The 12,712-nt window shown below is 35.5% G+C and overlaps 1 protein-coding gene across 12 annotated transcripts in view; it reads right to left on the bottom strand.

Annotated features, from left to right (window-relative positions):
* PIEZO2 (piezo type mechanosensitive ion channel component 2) overlaps positions 1 to 12,712 on the bottom strand; it is a 533,986-nt gene that overhangs the window by 106,419 nt on the left and 414,855 nt on the right. For all 12 annotated transcript variants that reach the window (XM_072604214.1, XM_072604221.1, XM_072604219.1 and 9 more), the window contains 3 exons: positions 11,955 to 12,103; positions 10,871 to 11,044; positions 527 to 747 (listed from right to left, as the gene is read on the bottom strand). In XM_072604214.1, the coding sequence (XP_072460315.1) occupies positions 527 to 747; positions 10,871 to 11,044; positions 11,955 to 12,103 (544 nt within the window). The remainder of the gene's footprint in view (positions 1 to 526; positions 748 to 10,870; positions 11,045 to 11,954; positions 12,104 to 12,712) is intronic.

The raw sequence follows: 12,712 nt of genomic DNA, 5'->3' as shown, positions 1-12,712 counted from the left end.
CTGGAGTGATTTGCCATTTCCTTCTCCACCTCATTTTACAGATGAGAAAACTGAGGCAAAGAGGGTTAAGTGACTTGCCCAGGGTCACACAACTAGTAAGTGTCTGAAGCCAGATTTGAACTCAGGAAGATGAGTCTTTCTCACGCGAGGTCCAAGACTTTATACACTGTACCACCGACCTACCCTTCTTGTCTATATAGACATAAAAATAAATTTAATTCAGTAAAAATAAAAGTACATTGGTTATAACTTGTAATTTAACATATGGTGGCAGAATGACTGTGGAACATTTTGAGTTTTGTGTTCAATCTATTTGATAAATGTGGTTGGTCTGCCCTTTGGTGGATGCTTGAAGACATTTCCCCCTTGCATACTTTCTATTCACAGTTAGAAGTGAAACTCTAAGAGAAAAATTCAACTTTATAAGCCAAGATTAGAGTAACTTCATTTTAATAAAAGTGACCAGAATAAACAGGTTTGTTTTTTTTCTGTGAAGTCAATCAACTCTTAGCTGAACGTAAGCTACCTGAAGTTTCTTCTTCTTCCTCAGATTCCTCTTCTCCATCTTCATCTTCCTCCTCCTCATCTTCACTGTCTTTTCTATGCCCACCTTTTTCCTCTTCCTCATAGTATTCTTCTGTCTTCTCCTGACCATCCTCTTCAAGCTTCCTCATTGCCTCCTTTTCCATGCTTGCAGTCAGATTCATCATGGCCAGGTCTGGAAGGCTTCCCTCTGGATTCGCCAGTCTGTTGGCAGAGAAGGACCAAGTCAACAGAGGAAATGCTATAATGAGCAGTCTGAATGTGGGAGCAAGCAAAATGAATAAAAAACCAAAGCAAAAATGAATGCATGTACAAATGCCTTTCAACCAGTGAATGTTAACCTCTTTTCTTTCTTTTTCTTAAAGCACTTTCTACAAACATACTGCAAACTAAATTAGGTTGAGTTAGTTTTTCTAACTCAGCTTCTAATGATTAGTCAGTAATGAGTGCTATCAACACCTAAACTTGACATTTTTCCCAGAGGAAAAAATGGCCAGAGTTTAGGATGTAGAAGCATGAAATGGCATCATGTAAGAGCAAGCATTTCATGGCTTCACAGGGGGACTTACTCATTTTGGTGGATTGGTAATTTTTTCTTGATGCTGCTCAAAGTAATTGAAATAGAAAGGAAAAAAAGGAGATGAGAACAGAAGGATTAAAAGGAATGTCAGAGATTACATATCATGCTACACAACATCCACTAGTGCATTCCTGTATGCCATCTGCAGTAGCTTTGCCAAATGCATTCCAGAGTGGCATCGATGACATGCATTTACTAAGAACTCTATACTAAGCAGAGATGGACAGTGGAGGACAGCATTGTAAAGAAGGATGTATAAACTCCCGAGGGGCATAATAATAGCATGCTATTTAGTAATGCAGCAAACTGTCTCACATGAATCATACCAGTCATATTTCAAAGAAGTTTTCATATTTTTAAATGAAGTATGCTTTTAGTCAACTTTGCATAAACTCATTCCACTCTACCCTCACTTAAAGCATTACACAGAGGAAGCCAAATGCTTTTAGCCTTAAGAAGTCTATAATCCGTCCAGTTCTGGTATTTGGTGATTTAACAACTTACTTTGGACAGCAGTAAGGAGTGTGTGAGAATTCTGTGCACAAGTGAGAATGAGTATTGAGGGATGATACATTTTATATTTGTAGTCAATAAACCAGGATCATAGGATTCAGACACAGAAAGGTCCATAGAAGCAATCTATTTCAATAAATGAAGAAATGGAGGGCCACTGAGATTTAGTGATTTACTTAAGGTCACATTTCTCTGCCTCAGTTTCCTCATTTATAACATAAGGAGTTTGAAGTAGTAGAACTCTAAGGTTCCTTTCTGCTTTAAATCCTACAATCCTACTGGAAAACTATTAACTAACTACAGAGTTACCACTTCTTAAAAAAAATCTATCAAAAGCATAACACTGGATCAAGGGCACTAGAATGTAGAAAGTTAAACTAAAAAACAAAGACAAGGCTAAAGAATGAAAACCTCTCAACATTTCTGGGGGAATGTATGATGCCTTTTTGGTCACTTTGCCTTTGTCACTCATTTGTCTGTCTATTTGTAGGTTTTTGCCTTCAGAAAATAAGCTAATATTGAGCTATATGACCATATTATATTATACCACTGGTTCTTTCAATCATCTAGATAATATATCTTATCAAAAGTTAAACCAGGCATGTTCTATAGAACTGTGTGTATCTATTTATTCTTCTAGCAATACCTAGTCATAGGCACTACACCAGCACATTTACTTTTCCTAGTTAGAAACTATTTCTTGCAATAACAATAAAGGATTCAACAGTCCATAATACTGAAAGACAGTGTATCTAGGACATTCAGGGGAGTCAGCATTGTTTCGTAGAAATAGCCCTGGGGTCAGAGGACCTGGGTTCCAATTACGAATTTGCCCTGTTACTTATTGCATTTGTGACCTTGGATCACTTAACCTTGTTGGGTGTTATATGCATACATTTGCACATATACACATATGCACTTATACGCTATACATTATACAAAAAGATAATACTAATCTTGAAGAAAGTTCTTATCTTCCCTTCTGTACTCAACACCTGGTTAACAAAGCCCATCTCTAAAAATTATTGCCAGAAAAGATATGAAAGTATTTGAAAGCACTACCAAAGCACACAGTACCTTGTTGTTATTCAGTCATTTTTCAGTTGTGTCCTACTCTTTGTGACCCTATTTGGGGTTTTCTTGGCAAAGATACTAGTTTGCCATTTTTCTCTCCATCTCATTTTACAGATGATGAAACTGAGACAAACAGGATTAAGTGATTTGCCCAGAGTCATACAGCTAGTATGTGTCTGAAGCAGTATTTGAGCTCAGGAAGATGAGTCTTCCTGACTTCAGGCCTGGCACTCTATCCACTGCACCACCCAGCTGCCCTAAGTTTTTGCTTCCATGTAATAAAATTCACTCCATGGATGAATGACTTGTATATTCACTTGTTTATTCACTCTGCTGCCCCATGTCTATATGACTGTGTGCAACTTTAATGAAAGATATACACACAGAGAAGAATAAGGCCAACTATAGACAGCAGAAGTATAATTAATTGATAACTTTAAAACTTAATAGTAGAAGACAACTAACATCTTTATCTTATATCCAGCCAAAGCTATCTATCTTAAACTTGCATAAACACTTATGAATCTATTAAAGGAATTTTAATTTTTCAATTATGGAAAAGAATAAAGAAATCTAATAAATACTTGTCCCCTCTGCTTATGTGTCTACGTTGGGGTTCTTTTACATTTAAAGTGGAGGGAGAAGTACCTTTATGTACCTAACCCTGGACAATGAATCAATCACTCAATGGTTAATCTGATCAATCACTGTGAAATTACCCTAGCAGAGGTAGATCTTGCCAATTATTCAGATACAGATTCAAAATATGAGTGGAATTTCCTTCCTCAGTCTTTTTTTACATGTGGGCTATTTTGAAACATATACATATATCAAAATATACACATAAAGAACAAAAAAAAAAGGTGATTCTTTTTCACATTAAGGGGTGGAAGCATTTCAAAAACACAGAGAAAAAAACATTTCATTGCAATATGAACAAAGTGGAATTTAGGATTCCTTTTTCTACCTTACAAACTCAAGGTTACCATCTTAGGCATACTAAGAGAATTGGTAATGACATAAGTACAACTGTGACCAGCATACCATATCTTGTAGTCTATCTTTCCCCAAAATGAATTCTCCTTTTCTTTTCCTCGTGTTTTATTTTACATCGCTTATACTAGTGAGGTCATATATTTGTGAGTTAGGATCTTCATTTCTCAGAATTTTTAATGTGCTTCTGACTACCTCTTTCTTATATTCCCTTCTGTTCTTCTGCATCTGTAAAGTCTAATATTGCATAAGCACTCCCACAACAAATATTTCATCATAACGTGGAGCAGGAGTTCTGTGAAGTAGGAGAATTACAACTATGCTGGGGCATTGATGGCTCTCATGCCAGTGGGAGATACCTGTGTATCTAGGAGTACAAAATTCCTAAATAAGGTGATATTAGACGAGGTTGACAATATTTGGAAGCACAGTCAAAAGGGTTGGATTCTGTCTCACATCAGCATATCAAAATGTCTGTTTAATGAAATGAAAACCCTACCAGAGTATCACCTCATTAATTTATGCCAGCGTATTTCTGGAATGGTGGATCGTTCAAACTGAAGCTTGGTTGAACTTACCTTTGAACATGCTAGAAAGAAAGAGTTTTCCAAGCATATTAACACTGTAAACAAGATTTCAAGTGGAATGTTTAAAGTGACTAAGATAATACATTCTTCCAAAGAGCATCTAAAAGACCCATTTTCATTTTATTGGTAAGCTAATTATAAATAATAAAAAGTAATACCCTTATGCAGTCCTATTCTAGAGTATTTTGTCAGGCCAGAATGGATTGAAAAGAAATTTTTAAAAATCTTCCTTTTAAATATACAGGTTCATATTTTTCTTTGTTTCAAATGGACTTCAAAAGGGCTAGTCTGGATTAATGATTTCTCATGACATTTGCAATTCTTGGTACAGCGCTTGAGAGTCAAAAGACCTGAGTTCAAATCTCACCTCTGTAAGTTACTAACTGGGTGACTTTGGGCAAGTCACTCAATTTCATTTGACCTCAGTTTCTCCATCTGTAAAATAAAAAGATTGGACTAGATGGCCTCTGAAGTACCTTTCAAATCTAGATCAATGCTGCTATGACTACTCTATCCCTGAACTATGGAAACACTGTGAATATAGTATGTTGAGTTAATATCCTAATTATTAAGTAATATTCAATTCAATTAGACAAATGTCTAATTTGTCATGTGCAAGGCACCGCCCTGGGTGTCTGAGATACAAGTATGAAATAAGGCAGTCTTTGTAACGAAAAAATTGATCTACCTGGAATCAGATAAGAGAAAGTCTACAATTGATGTGTTGCTGTGCAATAACTACACATCTTATCTGGAAACTACATTTCCTATAAGCCTAAAGGGCAACTCTTCCACCATGATAAGGGAAATAAAGCATGTCTACAGGTAACTGTAGTTTAAGGAATACTATGATTAGTAGGAGGGAAAATTCCCAAAGTGTTACGGAAAATCTCAGGAGAAGAAAGATCACTTTCAGCAGGGTAGTTTGGGGAACTCTTCATAGTGGAAGTGGATGCCTGAATTAGTCCTGGAAGGAAAAGAAGAATTTCAACAGGTAGAGATGGGATGGGATTCATTCAAGGCATGGGAGTAAACCAAGGCATAAAAAATACTGGGAGAGGCTAGGATGAACATATGGGCTGGTCAGGAGTCTACCCTGGCTAGATGAAGAATACATGAAAGGGAATAGTGTGACAAAAAGCTGGGAAACACAGGTTGGATCCAGATTAAAGTTAGTCTTTAATGTCAGGATGAGGAAGCAACTGAACATTTTTGCGTAGAGGAATGATATATCACAGGATTACAAACTGTGGACTAGAGGTTAGAAATTGGAGTAGAGAAGACTAGTTAGATGACTACTAAAAAGTTTCACTTGACAGTCACTCAGATACTTGAACATATGACCCCGTGGAATTTTCTCTTCTGCTTACTAAACATCCACAATTCTTTCAACTGATCCACACATAACAAGTTAAGATTAAAAAATGTTTCGAAAACACAACCACAGAATTTTGAATTCTTAATATTAATCTTGTCATACTTGCTGATTTTGCTTTGTGTAGGAATTTTTTTGTATAGGAATTTTTTTAAAACAATCTTAGCATCAGCGTAGAATGTTGAAAGGATCCACTCTGGTTTTGGGTCAATGGGTCACAGGGGCCTGTTCTTGAAACAAATATGAAGCGACTTCTATAAGGCCTATTCAATAGTATAAAGTCAATTAAGGGATTCTGCAGGAACAAATATGGAAGAAAGTTTTTCTTATCCTATACTATGCCCCCGGATTTCCTGGAACAATTAGTAAGTGCATTAGGAGCAACAGAGTCTAGAAGGGTGAGATTTCCAGAGTCACTGAAAGTCCTACATTGGAGTCTAGTAACTATACTTTCTCTACATAGGCCTGAACACCTGTGTGACCTTTCTTCTTCAGTGGAGATGACAAAATGTTTGCTAAATTTGAAATACAGAAAATAATCACTTAAATTTGTTTAAATCATGTAGGACAAAACATTTGGTTTACTTTGCAAGTGGCTATTGTGGCTCAATAGAGACTTAGGTCTTATGTCTTATTTTCACAGAATTTACTATTTAAGATTTAATCCAAAGATTTAGTCCAAGATCAAGGGTGTAAAAGAACAGCTATTGGCAAGGAACTCAGGGAAACTTCATATATGGCATTCTTGTGTTTGTGAATTAAATACAAAGAAAATAATAAAACCATGAACAGTGAGGTAGATCAGAAAGATGAAAACCAGATTGGGAACTGGCATACAAAAGATTCATTCTAAGTCTTGCCAATAAATTAATTAGCTGTGTGAACTTAATTTCCTCAGTAAGATTTGGGAGTTAGACTAAGGTCTTTTTAGCTTCTCAGCTTTATTTCTACTGTTGTTCACTTATTCAATTGTGTCCAACTTTGCAACCACGTGGGTGCCAATGCTGTGCAAAGATTTTCTTGGCAAAGATATCTGAGTGGTTTGCCATTTCCTGCTCCAGTGGATTAAGATAAACAGTGGGTGAGTGTGGGTCATACAGCTACGTGTCCAAGGTTGGATTTGAATTCAGGTCTTCCTGACTCCAGGCTAAGCATTCTATCCACTGAGCCACCTAGCTGACTCCCAGTATGTCTTCTCACTATGCTAATTTCTGAACTAGCTTTTATTTCTATTATTAATATAGAAATAATGTAGTATTTTAAATCTTTGAGCAATGATATGTAGGAGCTAAATCTTATCTTATGGCACCAACTGTTACATTTCCTTTTATGGAATTTGGGTGGATTTGTCAACTCTTCCACTATATTTTATAAAATTAGGAATTTTCAAAAGGAGAGATGCTGTTTTATTAGATTTTGTACACTCATGATACCTAATACTGTGACTTCTATTCAATAGGTGCTCAATAAAAATTCATCAAATAAATTAAAACCTGATGCTCCTTATTCCAAATATATTATAATTCTTTCCCCAAATGGAAGAGTGAATGTTTTCATCCCAAATAGATACTAATGTTTTGGGAAGTGAAGATATCTTCAATTTAAAGAAACTGATATCTCTATAATCTTGTTTTAGTCATATTTCTGATATCCTTCTGTAAGTAGGCAAAATTAAAAATAAGCCTTTGAACTACATAAATCTATCAAGAGAATTGGCTAAATGGTGAAATGGCTTCAAATTGAAAAGAAAAGGACCAAGTGATGACCAAATTTAAAATGTCCAAATTCATATAGCAGAGAACACAACAAACAAATGAGTTAATGCTAAATAACATATCCATGAAAATACCTTAATGCTGTTCGGATAAGTAATATTTCTTTTATTTAAGTAAGGAGGAGAACAAATCAAGGCACATTATTTAGAAAAAGAAAGGAAACATTGAAGTACCCACCTATTTATTATTAGATATACACGACCATTGACTTTGGCATGGCTATAAGGTGAGAGACGGAAGCACAAGAGTACATGCGATGGCAATGGGAAACAAGTTAAAGAGAGAAAGAGGAAATTATTAAACAGGAATGAATGAAGGAGTGTCTTACAGAGGCACATACATAGATAGATAAATTATTATGAATATCATCACTATGGAACCCACAGTTCTGAAAGCTTCTCTGTCATGCAGTGAAAAAATGCTGGCAGCATTCTACAGGTGCGACACCGAGATCAAAGTATAGCTAAAGTAAATTTGAGTAAGAAACAAGAAGTCTAATTTTTATTTGTCTCTTTTTATTTTGGGCTTTCCCAATCATACTTTATTAAAATTCTTCAGATTTCAACATCTATCACATAGTTGTGAATGGAAATAAAACTTTTAAAATATCCATTCCTTCCTCTGAACCAAAAAATACTTAACTAACGAAACTCAGGCATACAACTAAAGTTTCTCAAAGGCTATTAAAAAAAAGTGTGTCTGTGTGTGTATGTATTTGTGTGTGCATGTTTACTTATGTGGGCCACCCAATGTTAAAATGGATGATATCAACTTCATACAGATAAATAGATATAGATAGATATGTGTCTAGATAGATACATCTAGATAGATAGTAGATATCAATTTCATACAGAGAGGTATGTATCTAGATAAATACATGTCATATGCACTTTTAAAAGTTTGTGTCCCCTTGGCTAAGCCAGTGAAATGCAGACAGGTCCAATTCTAAGAGCTGAATATATATTTTCATATTTATTCTATCCAAAAATGATAAGCAAAACAGGGAGAATGTAACTGGATTTTAAAACAGCAAACAGCAGCAGATACATTAGCATAATTCATGCTTTTTTTTAAAAAAAGGATCATTCTTGTTAGTTACTCTTCTTGTATTCCACAAAGGCAGAATCAGAAAAATCAGAGAAGTTGTTAAAACCAAACTCTCAAAAGACTTTCCTTCTCTGAATCGTTAAAATTGAGAAAAAATACATATATTGGCCCAAACCTTTGGGAAACTAAATAAATTCAGAGATGTAAAATTAATGACAAATCTTAAATGCTTCCAGAAGCATTTAGGTGGATAGAACATGTGGATAGAACATTGAGTTTGGAGTCAGGAAGACCTGAGTCCAAATATGGCCTCAGACACTTAATTGCTGTGTGACCATGGGCAAGTCAAAATCTCAGTTGGCTCAGTTTCTGCACCTGTAAAATAGAGATAATAATAGTACCTACCTTCTGTAGTTGTTGTGGGGATCAAGTGAGATAATAAATTGTAAAGCCCTAAGCACAGTGCCTAGCACAAAATAAGTGTTACCTATCAACACTAGTTTTATTAATTATGCAAAGGCAGTTGTAAGTAGATAGGTCTCTGCTATATAATAACAATTAGAAATGGTGGAACCTATTAAGCTATTTGAGTAGTGAATTTTTATACTTATTTATGATAGCAAAATGCTAATCGTGTTATTAGTTATTATTAATAACGCATCCATCTCCCACTCTTTGAGGCCCTAGAAGGACATTTTTCTAAGAACGGAAATGATCATCCCTCTTGATGGACTTCTACTGACTACCTGAAGTAACCTTTGCTGGTTTCTTACTTTAATGTTTCCATGACATAGAAATTTTTAAACCAGATCTTAGGGTTGTCAAGTACTTTGAAGAGGACAAGTAATGGATTTCTATTTTCATATGAAAAGTGAATATTTGGCTCATCTTTCATCGTACTCATGCAGTGGCTTGAAGGATATTGAGGGGACCAATCCAGGAAGAAAAGAAAGCAGCACTAGAGTTTTGGCACAAGCAGAGGTTTTAATGGCAGCACTCCCAACTGTATAATCGAACCCACACTGTGCACGCAGAAAATACTGCTGTGATCACTTCAAGAAAGGAGCCTGAGTGGAAATAATAGACTTTCCATATGCTTTATGGGCCCTAAGCATTAACACCACTGCTGGCCCATGCAGTTAGTAGGTCAGTGACCAACTTGCTGCATGGTCGTGGATTGAAGTTTTGCTTTCACAGGTAACATACAGTTTACATCTGTGTCCTGTTTTGCAAAGGAAGAGGCAGGACACATGACAAAAATAACCATTCCCAGAATCATTGCTCTGGTGTTCAAATGAGTGCTCTTAAAAGAGAAATAGGAAAGGAAGGGAAGCAAAAATAATTTAGGAAACAAAAAGACACTGCTAAGAGTTCATAGACATTAGTTGCCGTTCACCAAAAGCTACTTGTATGCTATCCAAGAGGCCTGTCTTGATTAATAAGTAACCTCTGAAAGTGAGGTGATGGCCGTCCAGTTCATATAACATCTTATATAACCCTTGATGCCATACTAAAATTAGAAGTATTTTGCTCTTGCATTGTCAGGAAATACCAAATGCAAATTAGCATTTTTGAAAATTACAATAAAGTCTTTATGTGTAGACTGTAGACAATTAAAAATCTAAAGATGACTTCTTGTTGGCTGAATCACTTGCCCCAGGAACCCCAACTTTAATTGAACAGGTGCCTTTGCTTTTTCCAATAACATATAAATACTGATTTGGTAGTAAAATGCAACAAGATTCCAAATTGCACTTTAGGGATGGTTGCCAACCATGCACTTCCTTCTACAGGGATTCCTCATGACTTTCGGAGAGCAGCAGGTACTCCTAGCCCAAGCCCTAGAGATCCACCAGTAAAGGATTCAAGATCAGTAAGTAGATTATGAGAGATTGGTGGGAGAATTCTAAACTACTCAAACTTGAACTACTTATTTGGAGTGTGCTCAGGGAAAGAAAACCAAATTTAATTCTTATTAGCAAAATATGATTAGAAGTTGCAAAATGTTTAGAAATAAGGTCATATAGTATTCTTTAAAGTTAATTATAAAGCGTGCTGGACTTTATAATGGTACTCTCCAACAGAAAACACATCTTTCGAAGTATACATAAAATAGTAGTTGTCTACACAACTATCCTCTGTACTATCTGGTGAACACATCTTACACTGGAATATCTGCCTATACATTTGTGCCAAGTGAGTTGATATTCAGTTCAGGAGAGGTCAGTCAAACATTTTATATTTCTTCATTTTTTCTTTCTTTCTTTGACTGAGATGACAGGTATGCAAAATCTAAGGTTTAGGCTAATATGGAATCATAGGCTTCACAATCTTCCTTTAAGGTGATACTTCAGAAAGACAACTAGCCATTTTATTTGTTTACCTGTAGATGGTGTTGTCTTCTTTGGTGGGTATAGACTTTAGGTCTGTGAGCTCCAGGAAGCGGTCATGGAAATAATGAAGGTGTAATATACACACCAGCAAGAAGGAAGTTGGGATAAATATACGAGTAAATAGCTCTGCAATAGTAAACTTCTTCAAACCAAGATCTTCTAGCCTGGAAAAGAAAGCCAGTATCCTACTCAGCCACTGAAAATGTACTTTGCAGACCTTTTCAGAGATTTTATACACGTAAACAGAAATATATATTCATGAATTTATGACTGTGTCTTTCAATATATAATTTATAAATAACATTTTGAAATTTTGGGGAAAAGGATACAGAAAATGTTGCTATTAAATCCCCCACTTACATTTATCATCCCTCTTATATATGACATGCAGGAGGTACATTAGATCACTATGACAAGCTACTATTATTTCTTAATATTCAACTTCGGAAGGACTCTTCTAGTTACCAATTACCATAGTGCTTTTACTCTACACATCTCTCTGATTCTCCTCACTGCAACTATCTATCTATCCATAGATTTAAACATTCAATTCTAGTGAAGGAAAGGAAAGTTCAGGTAGAATCAGCAACCTATGTATATTTAAAAAAAAAAAAACAATGACCTCTAAACATCTAGAATCTTGTAGACATTTCATAGAAATATCAGTGAGACATATCATGTACCCCAGTTGGACTATGGAGGCAGATTTGAATTCAGTGATCCTCAGACTTAGGGGAGGCTTCCCTCTATACATGTGCAAAAATATCTTCTTTCTAGACTATATATTAAAGAATCAGGCCTCTATTCTTTAGTAGGAAAAATTTGCGGTGAAAAATATAAATAAGGAAATTTTCTTAGCTTAAATGTCGTTGGCTTAGATAATATTTTGCCAGGTTACAGTCTGCTTAGGTAAAAGAAAATTATTCATGTTTCTAGTTTCAAAAATCAGGGCAGAAAGGTTACCACAATTTCGTACTTTTTAATGCAAACATTAAAAATGCATTCAAATGATGTAGATAGATCTTGATCACATCTACTACTCTCATAGCCCAAAGAAAACGAAACACAACTCACTTTTTTTGATTCAATCCTGTCATATTCTCCCACAGGCCTGGGAAATTTTCAAACTGATATGTGTATATGAAGATGAGCACCAGCATAGTGTATATAACTACTGACATCCAAAAATACTTTAGTATCTTCCTCCACCATTCATAGTGGACCTGGAATCAGACATTGGAAAAGAATAAAGAAATACCACAGATGACTGATATATTAAATCTGTTTAGTGAGCATGGAAAACTGGGTTAATAGACATTTTGGGGGGAAAATTATAGTATTAGGTTATCAACTCTGTTCAAAATACGTATGGATATTTGTGTGTGTATGTGTGTGCGTGTGTGTGTGTAGAATCAGATCTCTTTTCATTTGTATACAGATGGTTTTAAAGCTCTGAGATATGGAATGAATATAGCTTTATCATAAAAATGTTGATATTTCTTTGAGAAATCAACTAAATTTGAAGAAATTTTTAAAACTATGGTTACTTGAATTGAACGATTTTTCATTCTTCATGTGGTTCAGCTCATATTTGTCTGCATTTTGATGAACTTTCTTGTGGATCAGCTGCATTAGTATTTTGATCTACACTGCTTCCTGTTTTAGCTGCCTTGCTCTGCACACTACAAAAAGAAAGGCACCAAGATGAGTTTGAAAACTCATCTCCAAAGCTCACCACTCCCTTTGTAACTCTGGGCAAGTCACTTAACCCTCCTGGGCTTCCGTTTCTTCATTTGCAAAATGGTGTGTTGAATTTGATGACCTCTAAGGTC

The sequence above is a fragment of the Notamacropus eugenii genome, chromosome 4 (genome assembly GCF_028372415.1).
Source record: "Notamacropus eugenii isolate mMacEug1 chromosome 4, mMacEug1.pri_v2, whole genome shotgun sequence".
Taxonomy (NCBI): domain Eukaryota; kingdom Metazoa; phylum Chordata; class Mammalia; order Diprotodontia; family Macropodidae; genus Notamacropus; species Notamacropus eugenii.
Note: the sequence above shows the minus strand (reverse complement) of the source record. Positions and strands in the feature narration are given on the sequence as shown.